The 19,528-nt window shown below is 41.7% G+C and overlaps 1 protein-coding gene across 12 annotated transcripts in view; it reads right to left on the reverse strand.

Moving 5' to 3' along the window:
• Window positions 1-1,885: 1,885 nt before the first annotated feature.
• The window catches only part of LOC127377723 (membrane-associated guanylate kinase, WW and PDZ domain-containing protein 1), a 94,152-nt gene continuing 76,509 nt past the window's right edge, over window positions 1,886-19,528 (reverse strand). For 10 of the 12 annotated variants that reach the window (XM_051425843.1, XM_051425849.1, XM_051425848.1 and 7 more), the window contains 10 exons: window positions 17,310-17,565; window positions 14,289-14,380; window positions 13,249-13,444; window positions 12,739-13,041; window positions 9,874-10,077; window positions 8,511-8,598; window positions 8,340-8,400; window positions 7,016-7,159; window positions 6,732-6,870; window positions 1,886-5,151 (listed from right to left, as the gene is read on the reverse strand). In XM_051425843.1, the coding sequence (XP_051281803.1) occupies window positions 4,046-5,151; window positions 6,732-6,870; window positions 7,016-7,159; window positions 8,340-8,400; window positions 8,511-8,598; window positions 9,874-10,077; window positions 12,739-13,041; window positions 13,249-13,444; window positions 14,289-14,380; window positions 17,310-17,565 (2,589 nt within the window). In that variant the 3' untranslated portion in view covers window positions 1,886-4,045. Of the gene's footprint in view, window positions 5,152-6,024; window positions 6,117-6,731; window positions 6,871-7,015; window positions 7,160-8,339; window positions 8,401-8,510; window positions 8,599-9,873; window positions 10,078-12,738; window positions 13,042-13,248; window positions 13,445-14,288; window positions 14,381-17,309; window positions 17,566-19,528 lie in introns of all 12 variants that reach the window. The other 2 variants (XM_051425854.1, XM_051425851.1) reach the window with 1 other exon arrangement.

The following is a 19,528-nucleotide window of genomic DNA, read 5'->3' on the forward strand; positions in this document are numbered from 1 at the left end:
CTCATCCTGTTTATGTTTTACTTGCAATTTGGGTGGCAAAGTTCATGACTGTAGTATATTTAATCAACTGAATAAATGTGACTGACCTATTCAGAATGCATTTATGTCTTGAGTCAATTTCTACTTTAGAGCTATTATTTTAGTGACTACTGCTCTTCTGCTAAGAACTTGATGGTACAGATACTTAGAATAGTGTTTGGATTTCTATTGTAGAGGCATCTGCATTGCTACTGTAATCTCACCTCTATCACAGGTCACCTTGGATTTAGAAGTACCTCAGGGATTATGACATTATTAATCAGGGATGAATATACACATGACACAACACCAACTTTATCTGATGACGAATATTAATCATATTAATTAAAGGTTAACACAGACAGAGACTTATTGGATAACACAAATCTGTATTACCAAGAGACACCTTGATGCAAAGGTTATGGAATGGAAACAATTTCTCTTCACTTGTGTTCCTTACTTCCATCATATCACACACAAACCATTAATAATTAAATTTTTGTATATTTCTTATATTGCTAGAAAGAAGAATCACTGGGAAAACTGCACAGCATTTCTCAAAAGGTTTTGAATCTCTTTTCAGGCCTCATAATATAGAAAACAAGATTTAAAGCAAAGGTTTTCTTTTATTATGTTAGATTTTTTTCCCATTGGGGATTAATAAAGTATATCTTCTTCTTTCTTCTTCTTATTATTCAGTAATAATAATTCAGTAATACAGTGACTACTACCTACTCCTAACACTGGATATCTCAGATTATGTTGGGGTAGTTAATGAGTATAAACCCACTTGAGATCTACAAGGTTTATAGCTTCATTGTTTTTGTGTTCTCAAAGGCTGGGCTTTTTTATTACTCTCTGAAAGACGTTACAATGAGTTGTACCAGCATGATCAATGACCGAAACTCACTTGATGACGTGAATTCCTCCTCCTCAGTTGTTGGTTATGCAGTATACCACACTAGAGAAAAACACCTCAAGATCTCTCCCATAATGACCTTTGTGCGTAGCTATAGCAACCATCATACTAGTGGATCTTTTACCAATATACTCACCTAGCAGGCTGAAGCCACCTGAGAGTTTAAGGAAAAACAAAATCAATTACCCACTGCTTTAATTTAGCACTAAAAAAGAAAAGCTTCTCTTGCTATGGCTGCACAATCATACTCTAAAATTTAATGAATAGGAATGATATACTGAATATTGGATTAGATGGAACTCTTAGGATTTTTTGTTTACACAGACAAGATACTATTTAGCTTTTTGTAAATAAATATAAATACCACTTATAATCTTAAAGTTTAGAAGAATCTAGTATAAATTAGACCCAGTTCAATAAAGTGTCAATTTGTGTTAATTTGTCAATTTTTACTATAACATTATTATATTTGAGATGACAAAGTATATTAGTGGTATGATTAGTGTAATGGCAGCCCTGGTTCTAACTTTTTAACAATTAAAAAAGCATGAATTGTGTTTTTGTTGGAGAGTATGGAGATTGACATTATTGCTTTTACTACCTCACTCCATTCTTTGTACTGCACCATTATATGTTGTACAAATAGAATGAAATGCCTTTCTCAGAAGACGAGGAATGCAGTACAGTTGACAGTCCATAATACTGACTTCTATTTCCATGTTACTTTTGCAGATTTTTTAAGTGTGTGAACCAGTGTACAGTCACAGTTAAATGTAGTAAACTTTCCTCTAGTGTCAATCTTCAATGAAACAGAGCCTCTGAAGCTGCATAATAAAACATAGTGTGACCAGGACTGACACACCAGAGAGGTTTGATCAAAAAGAATACAAACTCCAAAGCCTCTCCAGAGACATTACTGAAAAACGGCTGTGCAGAAATATGAAATCCTTTTGAATTTGTATGGAAAACTTTATTTGATAATAAAAATAGCATTCACAGACTTCTTTTGATAGCTACATATACATTGTAATCCATCTCAAGGAAAGAAGCTGGATAAGTCCACATCTACTTGTACTTAGACTAATGTTATGTATAGCTTCATGGGTCAAATAAAGCTATGAACAATGTAGTATTTATATATGCATAGTTTTATAAAAAAGATTGGCCCATATACATGTACTGCTTTTATCAACACAGAGACAGCATTATGTCCGGAGCACATTGCAAGAACTAATGCTTGAAGAACACAGACTGCATACAAGTGCTTTATAATACAAAGGCAGGCTAACCATCGAGAGAGATTCAAACCATCAAACAGTTTCTGATTGACCAAATACAGTCTTTCATTTTAAAACGTCTTTACATACCTGATCCAGAGTAAATCAACATATTTCCCATAAATCATCAGGTCCATTTCAGAGATATAAACACAATATCACATTCCTCACTGCTGAGGTTTTTCATAGATTTCTCTTTTGTACAAGAAAAAGGCAACATTTTATTCCTTGACAGGTTCCTAATAGTTACATTGGAAAAATTCTTTACATGTGATGGCCAACAGGTTAACTTGTTAAATGTGTTTCTTCTTCTTTTTTTCTTCTTTTTTGTTAATACAGTACCATGGCGACAACAGTGATCAAACAATGCATTTGTTTTGGTTTATCCAATATATTTTTAGTTCTCTAATGAAACATAAAACAGAGAATACACACAAAACACATTATAAAGCAGCAGTCAGACTCCAGTGGCATGACAGCATGGCTCAGCATGGCAGATTGGTCGTCTCCTGTACCGGGACTCTCCATATATTACCAACACAACAAACCACATCAGCTTTTTGTGTCAGGACCCAGGAAGTGGTCGGTGCGCAAATGTGGCTATCATCAACATGAGGACAGGGCTAGCAATTACTGTGGGATTACAGTGCATGTTCATTATCGATTATTCTCGCTCAGACCTATCAGACAAAGTGGTTAAACTACACTTAGATTTACACATGCAGCTTGCACAGGGATAATTTACACATTTGTTTGTTTAAACTTTTTTTTTGGCATATCTGATAAATCAAAATTTGTGGCAGCTTCAAGCTGGTATTCTGGCATAATGCAGACTATTCTATAGTACGAAATTGAAAATTTTCTGAGCAACAAATTTAACTTTTTTCCGCAACAGAGAATCTACCAGAACAGTTTTGCCTGTAATTGAAAGTGAGTCAGGTTCCTTCCCTTCTACATCAATACACACTGAGGAACAAAGGACCAGAGTACTCAAGTTATTTTTATAGTTCTACTCCAAGGGAGAAACTAATAACACCATTGCCTATTATCACATCAATTGTCTGATTTCTTAATTTCAGAGTGTGTGGGTATAGTTAGGCAAAGGAGGGTGAGCTGCCACACATTTTAAGGATGCAACACAAGTAAGGGTACAGCATGCTTCTCCCAGGTACATTGTGCACTTCTACCATGGTCCTTAAAGATTTAATGAAGCTTGCTCAAGATATGTGCCAAATTAACAAATAAATAATGAGCAAATGCAAAAAAGTCATATATTATTTATATAATTATCACTCTACTTTTACCATCAGATCTTAAATTTAGATTTTTGCCATAAGTCCAATGTGACTTTCACAGTTCTTATGAACCATCAGTGTCTTGTGCTATAGTTTGTTCAGTGAAGCAATTCAGGAATGGAAAAGACATCTAAAAACAAGTTGAAAACAAGCTTAGTAGTTAGAAGTTACCACAACTGGAGGAATGTTTCATACCTCTGAGGGAACAAATATTTAGATTCAGCAATGCCTACAAAAAGCAATATCACTGATTTTATATGCAGGCACATACAATACCTTTACTATAGTACAACTTCTGTTATGTTCAAAATAACTATAACAATGACAAAACAACCAGTATGAACTGATAGAAGGATTGTACTCCTGCTGTTTTATGAATCTCTGGATGGGATCATAAGTAGTCAATCAAATCAATCAATAAACCAGTCGACCACATAAAGCACAAGAGTTAGTATCCTCAGAAGTCCAATTCCAGTGTATGGTACATAGTTTGCACAGATAGAGGAGAGAGTGGCGAGGGGGATCTCTGCTCTGCTCTAGATGCTGAGGTCTTTGGGGCTTTCTTTGTACAGCCTTCTCTTGGGCTCAGGGAGCTGGTTTGGGCTGTGGCCTACTGCGTTATTGTTATGGCCTGTGTTGTTGTAGGCAGCATTGTTGTGTGCAGCGTTGTTCTTCATCATGCTGTAGTAGTCCTTCAGTCTGGGTGCTGCTGCATAGTTCAGCTCGTCCCGGCTGTAGTTGCTGTCAGGGGAAGAGTCCCGCTCCACTCGGTATCGTCTCTCCGGTGTCCCGTTCATCTGATATCTCTCCTCCCTCCTCTCTGAGGAAGAGTCTCTCAGGAGGTTGCCGTTCTTTGTGGTTCTATCATATGTACGGCCCCTGGAAAGAGACAAGGAATCCCCGTTGTTGTTGGCGCGCTCGGGGGTTGAGGCCTCCCTGACTCGCCCAGGTGTATGCGAGTCCTTGAGGAGCCTCCGCTCGTAGAACTTGCGTTCAGGTGTGACTGCGAGGAACCCTCCATCATCATACTCCCTCTCAGGTGTACGGTCCCGATGGGCTCGCTCTGCCCTGCGGTCCATCGACTTGGCCCGCCGACGATCAGGAGACGAGGCACACTTTCGGGTTGGTGAGCGATCAAGGGAGCCACGGCGCTGCAGGCGAAACCTCCCGTCCAAAGTAGAACTGCTGCCCGAGGGCTCTCGCCCCCTCAGTTTCTCGGCAGCTGCAGCCTTCTTTCCCGAGCTGTCTTTCCTCAGAGTCTTTAGGAGTTTAGAGATGCCGCTCTCCGACTCGGACTTCTTAACTTTGCGGCCTCGGCTCTTCTTGTTGCCACTACTACTGCCGTTACTGTTGTCTGGAGACTGCTGTCTGGGGGTACTTTGACTGTGATTGTTATTCCAAGTGTGATGATGGTGGGGGTTAAATTGCCGGCCTTGGTAGTCCATCTGATCTGACCCAGCCCTGTCCCTGTTCCTGTCCCTGTCTCGGCCACGCGCAGCCTCCTCCTGGCGTGATGGTTTGTGAAGGTCTGGTGGATAACTGGACTCCAATGAGGTGTGATATCTGCTATTAGGTGGCAGCGTTCTCACTTCCGGAGTGTTTTGTGCCCCGGGTGTGGGAGGGTGCCCGTCACTGCTGCCGTCTGCAGGAGAGGAGAAGGGAGGAGAAGCTTGTTGACTAGAAATACCTTATTAAGGAATGAGGGATGAGGTTGAGGTTGAGGAATACTTTTACATCAATAACATGTGACATTTATTGTGTTCAGCAGACATGACTTTCCTTGTTGGTTCATGTGAGCTCTTGCATTGACATGACATAAAGTCAATGCAGAGATTTATCATGCATACATGTGCTCTTTCATATGCTATATATATATATATATATATATATATATATATCCCCAGAAACAATCAGGCTAATTGATGTGTAACATTCTGCTTTACATCTATACACATAAAATGCATTGAAATGATAAATCACTTCAATATGGTTTCTCTATAGGGCTGCGGGTTGAGACACAAGGTGATGTCAGCAACAACAGCAGGTGCAACACATCGGCAAGTGTAGGGCAGGGATTATCAACAACACAGCAGGCACCTAGGAAATCATTCAAAACAAAATGGTGAACAACTCAATGTGCATCATTGGGAAGAACAAACCAAAAGCAAAGAAACAAGAGTGTATTTGGCTGCAGGTCTGCCAAATTAGTGACAGGTTGCTATGGCAGCAGCATGTGATGAGCAGTGGCATTAAATTAGTCCCAGTAAAAATATCTGGTGTTGGGCTAGCGAAGGGGGAGGCTTCATACATGTACGGATTCACAGAAGTTAAATTAAGTAAAGTTTAATTCAAGCATGAACAGACAAAAAGCATGCACACTATGTAAACACACTCGCGCTTAAACACACACAAAGTGGGATTCTGGTAGGGATGAGCTGAAAGGAAGGGTGGATAAAATTGAAAGGAAAAAGATGACTGGGGTAGGGTGGATTGGGACAGACTTTTGGCTACAAACCGTGGTCTGATTTTGGCCCATTAGGTAGAAACAGGGCTCTCCCATCTTGTCATTCCTCATTGTACCAACAGCGAGATGAGGAGCCATCATCGCTGGAGAGAGGAGGAAGAGCCCAGCAACAAGAGACAATCAGAGAGAAAGGAGGAGGAACAGAGAGGAGAAAACAAATAAAACAGACGAGAGGCTGTTTTACAGTGCATCTTTATATAGAGAAGAAGGGGTTTGTTGTGAATGACAAGAAATATATTACATTTTATACAGTATCAAAAACCATCTGAAAGAGAGGGTATGTGTCAGAATTAGACCCCAGATAAACCAGAAAGTAATGCTGTGAGAGGAATAATCCATCAGCACTGCAACACAGCTCTTGGGAGGGAATATTACTTCAGCTGTAAAACATCAGTGTTACAGATCCTATAGACTATAAATCATTGAACAAGCTTTTATGTCAACCATTCCTTCATTAATCAATAATATTTGACAGCTGAAACTATGACAAGTGGCTTTAAATTAATGGATCAGAAAGTGCCCTTCTGTTAAATGTTTATCATTTGTATTAATAACATTCATGAAAGTGTACCTGTGGAGCACTAAGCAGATAAGAAGCTTTATTCTAGTCTGCGGTGTGTACAGCTGGAACAATAATAAGATTTCAGTGCTGGCATAAGCAGTGTTATTTACAGGAAGAGGAGAAAAACACTACCTACCATATTCAGGTACAGATCCATCTCCCCGTTTGAGGACGAGCCGCGCCCTGCGACCACCGTTCTTGATCAGTTCAATGGCACGTGAATGCTTCATGTTCTTTGTGCTCTCACCATTAATCTCCAGGATCTCATCTCCCACCTGAAACAAAGAGGGCACGTTATTGTCACAACTAGTTAATGATAGTGTTTTATCAATGCTGTGTAAAGAGTAAATGTATCCTGCCAAGATGTATGGAAGAGAGAAAACTCTGTGGTAAAAAAAATCACTTTTAATGGTTTCATACCCTCATCTTGCCATTTCTGACAGCAGCCCCATCCTCTGCTAGTCTCAACACATACAGGTCCATGTTGTACTCCCGTCCTCCTCTCAGGCTGAAGCCGAAACCTTTACTGTCCCGCTCGAGGTCCACAGAGTAGAACTCAGCATCCTGTGACACAGAAAAGGAGAGATAAAGAGAGTCACCAGAAAGGAGGAGTGACTAATCCAGGAGTCAAAAGGTGAGTGCAAACCTCAGGACTAATCAAGCCATGTCCCACTGAAACTCACAAAATGTCAATGGCAGTACAATACCCTAGAATGCATGAATAATTAATGCCACACGAGCCTGTGATCAGGGTACAGATCACTAAGCAAGGGCACCACAAGGACTGGACTAAGACCAAAACCTACCATACTTCATCAAAAGTTCCCTCCCAACAACAGCATGGTCTCTCTCAAAATAATTTTCCCTGGCACCCACAGATCCAAAGCTTTATTGATAAACTACTCACTCATTTAAATGTCAGATTTTGTAGATCCTGTAGACATTTTACTTCAATGTAATCTAAGGGAGGAGTATGGAAAACTTTGCTAATATCATGCACTTAGAGTATCTGATACAGATAAGGAACAATGACTTTTAAAGATAAAGTTAAACAGGTGGGGATATAGTAATCTGGATACTACAAACTGAATTTCATCATATAACCCTGTGTTGTAAAATTACAAATGACCTTGTATCCTTGTATTTATGGCCTTTATCTCTTCTGGATCTCAATTACAATGGGGCAGAAATCTAATATGATGCTTTCACACTTGCTGTACACTTTCCCAACACTCCTCTGTCAGAGTGTGTAGCATTCCCTGCATACATGTTATGCATGGATGCATAACATTAGCAATGATGTACCAGTATGCTTCATCAGAACTGGTTGTCGGATGGTTGAATAGCTTCAGAAATCCCCTCCTACACACCTTTCTGATGTTGGAATCTGGGGGAGCTGTGTTGAACAGTTTCTGTAACTTTCTCAAACCAACACGCCAGCTTCGTGTCGTGGTTGGCGACAACTGAGGTTCTTTCTCTGGCTCTCTTTTTACATTTCTTACACGCTATTTCTGTCGCTAATCATGCAAACAAGTGAGTGCAAAACTATGAATGCCTTCCAGGAGAGACTGTCTGAAAATGTGTGCCATTATTTGCAACCCAGATTTAAAAAAAAAAAAAAGCTGTTATAGACTTATGATCAGTAGCTTTCCTCTGTTTATTGCTACAGTATTTGTTATGTTATGTGACTGATGTATTGAACCCAGATAATCATTAACTGTGGAGTGAAAACATCAATTCTTACCTGTGTTGTCTGAGTTTGTGTGGGTGGAGGTGGAGGGGCTCCTTTTGACTTTGAGTTATTCCTTTAAAAAAAAAAATAGAAATCCATATGAATACATATTGTGCTGTGTTAAAGAATATCTTTTGGGAGTCAAATTGCATTTATGCCTGTTTAAAATGGATCATCACCTACCGGGACTCTATGGACTGTTGAGGTGTGTGTGTGGTGGTGATGGTAGCTATCTTCTCAGCATTAGTCAGCAGAGAAGCATTGGAAGATTCTGGAAAAAAACAGAAAAAAATAAACTAAGCTAAACTAAAATAAAGTGACTGCTTTTGTTAAATGCATTTGCCCACAGCTGTGTTTTCAAAAGACACTCTGGAGAACAAAATGTTACTGTCCAGAAGAGTCCACTGAACCACCCACAGGCTACTCTATTCAACCTGATGCTAACTGCCTGTGATGTTGTCATTTGCCATTTGCTCACGGACAACACTGGCCCCAACTCGATGTAAGAAAAAACAGCAGTAAGGAAAAATAACTTGAGCGTCATTTTGTTTCATCTTCTTTTCCAGGAGGGGGAAAAACAAAGACAGCTGTCTTTTCTTGCTTTCAAATCCATCTTTTTACTAGCAAGAACCTGCAGCACATTAGTTTCCACTGACACTGGCAGTACAGCTCTGTCTGTGTTTAGCAAGAACACCAGCCTGACTCATTCGTCTCAGGCTCCTTACTCACTCTCCACACGTCACTCCAAAAAATATAACTTTTCCTCACGGCCACCTCTCTGGCTTTCTAAGGTGAACATTTTTCTTTCTTTCATAATATTTGAAATGAGAATAAGGTGGACCAATAAATGCCATCATTCTAATATTACAAGGCCATGTCGTGTGTTTACTTGGGAACCTTGCATCCCTGCATGTACATGCACAAGCCTTTGAGTTAGTGACCGTTAGTGTGTGTGTGTGTGTGTGTGTGGGAGTTTGTTCCCACCTCTCTCGCCTGCAGTCTTAATTAAGCCGCATTTTCTGTCTCTGTGGAGGGTGTTACAGTAGAGCTTTGCTCCATGTTTTTATTGTTTGACCAGTGGCTCAGCCAGTAACAAGCACCCTTGTTACAGCACTTGACTTATTTTATCCAAAATGTGGAGCTTTAGGTTGCAAACTGCTTGTGCTGCGATATTATGCATTTCTATTTCCTTTCCTAAACTAGGCTGAAGAGATTAACACACGGGAAGCACTTGATTAAATGCGAGCTGTGTTTTTAATCCTCTCAAACTGACAAAATATTGCAAATGGTAAGATATCTGGCAAAGAAGATAAACAAACAGTGAAAGAGAATTAAAAGAGAAACTACAGTAGCAGTTTCTGGGGGCAACTTCACCTTACTCCTACTCAATGACTCACTCTCTAAGATACCAGGGTTCACACCCTGATGAAAAGTGCTCTTGCCTGTGTAGAGCACGGTGCCCTTTCCTTCCCACCACATCCATGAATAAGTCACATCATGCTGCATTATGAAACAGCCATGTGAGGCTGGAAGACAAAAGCCTTACCATCACCCGGTATGATCCTGAGCGAGACTGTGTTCCCGGCTTCCTTGATCAGGTTGACGATATCCGAGTGTGACTTGTTGGTGATGGAGCAGCAGTTAACAGCCAATATTCGGTCCCCTACTTTCAGCTTCCCGCAGCGGTCCGCCGGGCTGCCCTCGATGATGCGTCCTATTTTGTGGGGCATGGCCACACAAGCATTTCCGGCTTTTGTGTTAACATGCGTGTATATTGTGTGTGTTAGAAATAGTGAGTGGTGATGATTTGATTCATTGTGTTGATGGTTGTATTGATTTATATTTTATAAAAAGGAAAAGACAAAGAAAATGGGGAGAAAGAGACAAGAAAGAAAGGTTAATTATCTAAATCACAACATTCAAATTCACCCACAGTAATTTGTGTACACCACACGTTAACGTGTGACAATCAGTACACACGCCCGCTACAGTAGATGCCTCGAAAAGAGGGGATGAAAGTGTATAATGCCAAAAAGAAAATTCATGGGCTCTGTGGACAAATGCAGAATTTGTCCAGATTGTCTGATGTAATAATCAATAGACTGTGAATCATATGCCACTGGTCCGAGCCCACAGTGGTTAACACTTGACAGCCTATCAATACACTGGTCACTGGATGATGAGTACACCTCCCTGCCAGGGATCAATGAGCACACAATCGTTGCTGCAGTGTAAGACGTTAAGGTAATTGAGTGGTGGAATCTTGACCAGCTCAGAAAATGATTCCTAAAGAGGAGCCCTTTAAGGTGAGATGTGCTGCCTATAGCCTATATATGACACTGGTCAAGTGGTCACTGCAAGCACTACCAGAAATACAACCAGCACCTGAATGACAGCACTCTATAGTGCACATCTTGTTTACACAGAAGCTTTGAACAGACCCTGGAGATCTCCAGTTCTTCTTGCCCTGCCTCCATCTCCCTCCCTTTATCTCTGCCCCCCCCCCCACACACACACCATCCCATACTTTTGCAACATCCATATTTATCACATCACCTTACTTTGCAGCTGCCCTCCCTCCATCGTGATTGAAAGATGCACTTGTATCCTGTCACTCTATCTAAATAATGAGATGTGGGATATTGCAGGGTGTGGCAAGTACGCAGGATTTAATACCCAATCTGCTAAGCACAATACCAACCCGAGGTCACAGTGGGAGGGGATAAGAGGGGGGGATGGGCCTTGATGGACTGGAGAAAACTGGTTTAAGTATCCATGATGTATGGGAGATTGAGTCAACTCAAACTGCTTTGTTCTTCCCAGGACTGACAAACATCTAGCACTCCTGGAAGAATCCTGAGCCATGTCTGCTTTTTTTAGCAATACACATTCCTCTGTCACGTTTCAGCTCGTGTCCCACATGGTTGAAATCCATTAGGAGAGTGAGCGCGCAGGATGCTACAGCACGATCCCAGATCAGCACATGAAAGCACAAAGTCCATTCATCTCATCGTCCCAAGAGGAATGGTTACGGAGCAGAGCAGGGGAGTGCAGTGAGGCAGCAGCAAAAACAGGAACCTCAAAAGACTAGAAGACGTTTAGACAAGGTTGTTGACTAGCACTGTCACTGGTGTCACTATAAATAACACATTCATTCTTGCATTGCATTTTGCAGAGCAACACCATTAGCCCATGGGATCGATGAAATTTTCCCTGGGCAGTGAGTGTGGCTAACGTCTCATCTGTTTTTGTGTTTTTACTGTGACACACCACAGTACATCATCATAATGGCTAACTATACAAGGGACCTTGGCACGACATTGGTGTTGGAAATTCATCGCTCGGAGGTTAATACCAAGTTTGTTCGAGGAGGACATCTGCAATTCCTCATCAATGCCCGAGCAACTTTAATACATGCAATTCGGCTGTTTTGCTGCGATACGTAAATGGTATAGACAGCTATGGACTGTGCTGAGTGGACTTCAATTACATGCTGAATGAATTGGTGAGGGCAGCTGTGAGGCATGAATCCGTGATTATGGTGTTTGTGATAAAGCTGCAGCAAGCCTGATCCTGAGGGAGCGCACTCCGCACACATAGAGGCTTCTTTATCCCTAAGCTCATGATAGTAGGTTTGTGACCTCAGTCTGGGGCATCAAGCAAAAGTGGAGGAAACCTAATGAGGAGTAACTGTAAAAATATTGTAATCCTGCCAGGAGATGGCATAAATCATTTTACTCAGTGGTTCATTTATACTCTCTGTGGATGTCTGTCTTTGCAGGAGACTGGGGCTGTTTAATGCACTGACTCTCTATCTGCAGGTCTTAAAAAGGCTTAAAAAGAATTGAGTTTAGTTTCATTTTTGTATCTGATGGCGGGCTATCGGGAGATATTAGGTAAAAGTGTGAATGTAAAAATGTGAATAATGACATAATAATAAATTATTCTTAGCCATATTGTCTGTTATACTTTCATACTTTGGACAGTATGGTTGTGATAGAGGCATTAAACTGCATTATTAAAAAGTCTTGGTAAAACCTGCAGAAACCCTGCCAAACGGGTATAGCTTTAAATAGTTTTCCGCAAAGTATTATCATCAGTGCCATGTGGTAACCTCTGTTATGAATGAATATTGCTTTGAGACCAAAGTGTTGCTCTGTTGTTATTTGTACTGCTGCTCACACTCAGAAACTAAATTAATCACAGAGAAAAAAAATGATCTTCAGAAAAACTTTTTTCACTTAACAAGCACAAATACGGATTGCAAATGCATAACAATCAAACTGTTGCGTCAGACTAAAGTCTAAATTGAAAACGTTGAATTTAAACAGAGTTGGTAAACAACATAAATTCTCATGTCAAACTGAATAGAAGTCCCTGTCCATCTCAACTAGCTCTCTGCCTCACTTACCAAAAGTGGTGCCTGCGTCAGGCCTGGAAACTGATGACACAATGACGAAACCAAAGCCCTCGTTCTCTCCACGCTGGATCTCTACATCGTACGGCTGCAAGGAGGCAGGCACCACTGCACTACCACTTCCACCTCCGCCGCCGCTGCCAATGCCGCTGGTAGATCCGCTGCCAGAGCTGACTGTGTTGAGAGAGTTCTGGCTCCCCTGGGGGGTCCGCTTGCCCTCTGTCAGGCTTGGTGCCTGGGTGCTGCTGTGGTGAGAGGACGCTGGCGATGGGGGAACGTCACCTTCCCCTTTTGACACTGAGGATGAGGCGGAAGAGAACGCACTGATTAGAGTATTACTCATACATTTCTTCAACTTTAGATTCAAATATTCATGTCAGGAACCTTGCTAAGGTTAAAGGTAGTCTGTGCACAAGCAAGCAAGCACTGTGCATTATGTTTAGATAACGTGCATGTGACATGTATGAATACACATGCACAAGTTTTATGTAAAACTCTCATCACCTCCGTATCCAGGGGACTTGCGTCTGACAGTGAGGTTGACATGGCCCTGTTTTGCGGCCTGCTGCATCAGCTGCACCACCAGCTGGTGAGACTTGCCCACCACCGCCGTGCCGTCCACACAGATGAGCTCATCGCCCGACCGCAGGCGCCCATCCTCATCTGCCGCCCCGTACTTCACTATGTGCCCTATGTAGATCTAGAAGAGGCAAGCACACACAATACATGATGTAACAGATTACTTGACTTTTATTAGTTGCTGTAATTCATTGTCTATCAACATAGTGACGTGAATACAGTAGCTTTGTAATTATGAGACAATACTGTTGCTAATTAAGAATCATCAAACTGCACCAGCCAAAAGAGAGCACAATGACTCATGACTTATCTCCTTCTGATTTGAATTAATCTCTTGAATACAGCAGCGTTTCATAGCCTACTGTTGCATTACTAGGTAAGAAGGGTGATGCAGCCTATTGGGGCCATGGAGAAGCTTGTGTGCTTTAGGCATTGTGTGGGAGTGTACACACAACTCTGACATAAACAAGTGCACAACTACCACCCAGCATTTTTGGCACAAACAACAAGTACCAACTCCTGTGGGGTAGACCTGAAGCCTGCTGCCATTTTATTTCCCTCTATTCCTCAATATCTGCTTTCCACTCTCCCTCTTGCTCCCTCCTTTTAAGACAAATATATGACGCACTACTAGAGGGATACTGGGTAAGGCCTTTGCTTCTCTTAACAAGCTGTCTATATGATTCTCCAGAGAGCAAAAGCTCCAGTTAGAGAGAGAGTGATGTGGTAGGACTTTCTGCTTCTCTGGTTTAAAGGCAGACTAAACAGAGAAGCAGGAGGAAAAGGAAAGACATAAAAAACTAACAAAACAGAGAACCTCTTATAGAACTGGTAAGCATACTAAGAAAAAGAAGAAATTATTCAGTGATTTAGAATTATCAGCAATAGTATGTATAGGGTGTAAGAGTGTGAATGTACACTAAAATGTTTTATGGATGGGATTCAAAGGGTGGAGGGATACTTACAGGCTCCCCGGGCTCATTTCCTCCCAGGATACGGAAGCCGAAGCCTGTATCCTTCCGCCAAAGGAAAATGTCCTGCTCCTGGCAATCTGGCACTGAAATACACAAGAGAAACAGTGAGAGGACTCTATGGGGATCAACCATCAAATCTGCCAAAGACCCGCAGGCTCCACTCAGCGTTGACTGATTAGCATCTATGAATGCTCATCACTGAATGCTTGTTGCTCTCATCAAGAAGTCATGTCTCTCGTTTTGTCTAATTATCAAAAATCCGTGTCCAGTTGTGTAATTGCTGATCAATAAGGTGTTTTGTTTTTCTATTAGCATCAGAATGAGAACAGGCAGGATCAACAGCTGCTCCTTCCCTTGCCTCAGCCCTGCCTCGTTGAGCAGATTTGCTCCTCGTTCTCATGTGTAGACTGCAAACTAGGCTGCAAAGTCTCACGCTGTGACCTTCTCATACTCACTGAGTCTGAAAAGTTACTTAATGGCAATCCCTATTATTACCCCCAATTTATAACTGGGGCTTTCCTACACACAAATTTTTAGCATCACTTTTGCTGTTTCTGTCCGGCTTTCCATCACACACACAACTCCCTGCACATTTGCATCTCGCCATGGACAGAGCAGACTGTGGAGGAGGACACAGGCAATTGGTGTCAGTCTGTTCAACCCACAGGGCCAGTCCGCACAGGAGGCACAGGCCATTTCTTCTTGCACTGCCTGCTGTCTACACTGCTGCCACGCAAGACTAGTAGTGAACCCATTAGCTCCAGCTCTGCGGTTCCCCCGGATAACGTGCTTGGTGTGAATTAAACTGCTGTGGCTAGACTTGTAATTAACCCTCAGCTAACCCGTGTCTATATAGAGTGGTGATCAAAGCAACATAAACTAACAGGAAGTGGAACGGCAGTGTGCCACATCAAGCGACAGGTAACATGAAGCATCAAAATTCCCAAAAGCTCCCCTTTCAGTCACACTCTCTTGCCACTGAAATATTGCTCTTCTGGTGCACTCTGCGGATGCATGGAATCACCTACTCTCAAATTCAAGAGTGTGCACTTGTATGCAGCGTGCACATGAATATATGTGAAAATACAGACAGAGAATCTAGGCCTCTTTGTCATTCTTTGTCTCCTCTCTTTCTTGTTTCATTGTATCTCCCCTCCTCCCCTGCCGACTCAAAAAGGGGCTGCAGCTCCTTCAGGGGTTATCAAACAGATATACCAATCAGCCGCAGCTTAAAGCAGCCCTCTCTGGGCCCAGTTAATATTTAATCAGCAGCAGTCCTAGATTCTAAAGCAGCCATGGTTATTAACCAACACTGCAATACACGGCATGTCCATGTCTGGCTGGCAGCAATCACAAAGTGCACCTAGCACAGCAGACCTGCCATAGACTCTCAATTATCACAAAAATCTTTTACAACACAGGCATGTATTTCACAGCATATGGAGACCTATTCTGCTTTTAATATTACCGCCAGTACAAGTACAAGAGGTCTAGATGTAATTCAGCCAGAATAATCGAGTGAACCCATTATTTTGGAGGTTCCCTCCCCTTTCTCAAAGGCTCTTCTGTTAGAACAGAAAGTAAGTGGTTTGACACCCTTACAGTATTTCCCAATGAATAATGCAAGGATAGGCCACGACTGCAAATGATACTAAGGAGTCTCACAGAGAGGCTGCCTACTTTCTGGTGTTCCAGTTTTGGATTTTAGATGTTCTGTTTTTTCCAGTGACTAAACATGGCATGAGACAAACTGTTTGGCTGCTGATAATGTAAAAGTGGTCAGTTTTTAAACGTGATTTAAAAAGGTGAAGTGTGCCCTGGTTGATGTGTAAGAAGGTACACACACGAATGCGCCCTGGTAGCTCACCTGGTACAGCGTGTATCACCATATCAAGGCTGAATCCTCACTGCAGAAGCCCAGGCCATGTGAGCCCCTTTTTCTCCCCTGCTTTTCCTGTCCCTTTCTACTGTCACTATCCAAAATTTAAAAAAAAGTATGCGCACATACACACATGCTGTTCTTTGGTTTTTGTATATGCCGGTTCTTTTAAATCAAGAATAATGCATGAGCTGTGTGTGTATAAGACTGACAAATACTATCACACCACTCATCAGCAAACACTTGTGTGTTTTCAAGGACACTTTCCTCTTGGAGGCACCTTTTGTCATCAGGATCAGTTGTGACTCAGTAAGCGGACAATTGTTTAGCACACAAACACAAAAAGGCATTAACAGACACAAGCAGACATAGACAGAGATGTGCCCCTTGGAGATCACACTGTATTCTCAGCTGTGATTCTTGTACCCTGTGCAACTTCTCCATGGTTAAAGAAATACAAAGCAATCAGAGATGTTTCCAGGGCATCTTTTCACTTTTATCGAAAGGGTCTAACTACTTTTAAAGTTAATTTACAAAATGCTTGATAATAATAACAAAAATGAGAAAGTACACAACGCAAGATTATTTACAGCAATAAGTCGACATTTCGAGAAATGCATGTTTGCTTTTTTGCCAAGAGTTGGCTAAGTTGATGAATACAAACTGAATGTGTCTGTGAAATATGAAGCTACAGTCCACAGCTGGTTAGCTTGGCTTAGCATAAAGACTATAAACAGGAGGAAACAGCAAGCCTGGCTCATAACAAAACACGCCCACCAGCATCTCTAAAGCAAGAAACAGTCTGCACACAACCCCTGTGAAACGGCAGATTGTGTTTTTTACACTGTAGTTACAAGAGGTCGATCTTCTCATCTAACTCAATGAAAGACAATTCCTTTAAATCATTACATAAACACCCGGCTGAAAAAATATGTGATAATAACCATAGATCTTTATGCAGATCATTCCACAACTGAGAGCTTTTTTAGCTTTTATCTTGAATCATATTAACCCCTATCAAAGGTTAAAAGGTCTGTAATATCACTAGAGGATAAACCTTGCTGACCATTTAAACTCTTAAGTCAGCAAAACTTTCAAATCCCTAAAAAAGGTTAGAAATGAATTCTACTCACGTCGGCTCTCGTACATGCTCCTGGACTGCGCCCAGATCTTAAAGGGGTCTGGCTTCTTCTGGAGGGTGAGGGTGCCATCTGCAGGGTCCTGAGGGGGCAGGCCTGGCAGAGGCTGGGTGGGGGCAGCAGGAGTGGGAGCCACAGCCTCACTGGGCATGACAGAGGGTGGGTGGCTGGGAGAATCGGTGTGGGTGCTGCGATGGCTGCACACACTGTGCTGGGAGCTGCTCTGGCTGTCTTTCCTCTCTAACTGGTGCTGGGTGGACAGAAAACAGAGAGAGAGGTGTAAGTGTGTAAGGGATGGGGGTGGATATGAGCAGGAGATGGAGGTAGAGGGCAGAGAGAGGAGAAAAAAAGTGAGAGTGATAAGTGAGTCAGTGATAAGGGAGAGATATATGGGAAAAGAGATGAGTGAGAAAGGTGTTGATGGAGGACAAAGAGAAAAAAAAGCGTCCAAGGTCATCTTTTTTAGACATTGCAGTAGAACATCTCTCACCAAAAACGTCTGCTGGAGTGTGAGCAGGAGAAATTACTTGGTTTCCATGGTTGCGGGACAAAGACAGATTGAAATGTGAGGGAATTTTAATGAACAAAGATATTGCCTTTTATGAATGCAATGACTCTTTGTTTATTGCAGAGGGTCCTGTGCTTGAAAACTTGTAAAATATAAAATCAAGGTTGGTCTCAATTAAAACAGGAATGTGTAAAATCTGAAATGAAAGCCATTTGTAAAATCTCAACAGCAGAGAAGAATCTACTGGGTGGGAGATTAAGTATTTTGAGTGGGTTTTTGTTTGTCGTTTTGTTTTGCTACTTTTGTTTTTCTTGTTTTGTTAACAGAATCTGCTTAAAATAAGACTGTTTCAACTGCAATTAAAATATTCTGAGTTAATCATGTGTATTAAGCCGTTGAACCTGGCTCCACTTTTGCTGCAATGAAATATGGCGTTATGCAGCAAAAAAAGCTAAAATAACTGTCTTAAAATTCCTGATCTCAAATTTATTTGAATATTTGAAACTTTCATCTCAAAATGATTTAATTGTGTCATCAATGCGTGAAGCAACGCGCCGCCACCAACAAAGCTGTTTGCATTGCTTTAACGTGGGGCTGTTTTTGGTTTTAACACCCATTTAGACAATGTATACGGTACTGTTTTATTTATTTTTATTTTTTATGACGTATTATTGTGATGCTAGGCAACTTGTGGATGTATGGAGCTATGGTACCCTGATTTTACACTTTACATGCTTTATGAAAAATGAGCCTTGCAGAGAAAATGCAATTACTGACAGTGAAAAAGCGCCGAAATGACAACTGAATCATCTTCTATCTGATATGAATAATAAACCAGTGCATGAAATGGTAGAGAAGTCATGGCACAATGTCCCAGTCTCTCACTCATCACACTGTATGAGATGAAGGGTCAAATTTTCCAGTAATGCTTCTTAATGAGGACAACAGCCATACAAAATTGACTTCTCATTTGATCATTGGAGACTTGCTTAATGGGCTGGGACAGCACACTCTCTCGCATATGTGAGTTTACTGTGAGCATTTATTTAGACTCTGAACTGGAGGCAAAATGCTTGTTCTGGGCTGACATGAAGTCGCATGCAGCGTGACATTTCACTGACATAACACAGAGGGGGGAAAACTGGCTTTTCCTCACTGGAAAACTAATCCAAAGTGACAGTCAGGCAGTGCCACTATTGGTCCCACTCGACCCCCTAACAGCGTCCACCCCTCCTCCATCCGCTGTGCCATGTGACCTGAATAGGTAACACCCACAGCCCTGATTGATTCCATTTCAAACTAATCCTGATTCTAACGTTCAGCCAACTGAGGGGAGGGTTTTTAATGTTGATCAAGAGACATAAGACGAGGTTATCTTCCACTCAAGTGGTGGGAATTGAACCCATCACTGACCTTGGATGAGCCTGTCTAGGGGAAACGTCCTTCTACTATAACTCTGTGGCTCTCCAGGGGTGAATTAGGGTGACAGTAATTTAAAGCTGCACTGGCATCTCTTCTCAGTTTGTATTGATTTTTTATCAGGTTGAGATGAGTCGTAAAAATGAGGAGGCGTTTGCTCTTTAAACTTGTGAATAACTGCACTGTCCCTTAAGAGACCCTCGCTCACAGAGCTGGTCTTTCTGCCTCTTTCCCCCGTCCTCTCTTATCCATCACAACTACCAGTCACATTGCAATCTGTTGTAAT

The sequence above is a fragment of the Dicentrarchus labrax genome, unplaced genomic scaffold, assembly GCF_905237075.1.
Source record: "Dicentrarchus labrax unplaced genomic scaffold, dlabrax2021, whole genome shotgun sequence".
NCBI classification, from domain to species: Eukaryota; Metazoa; Chordata; class Actinopteri; family Moronidae; genus Dicentrarchus; species Dicentrarchus labrax.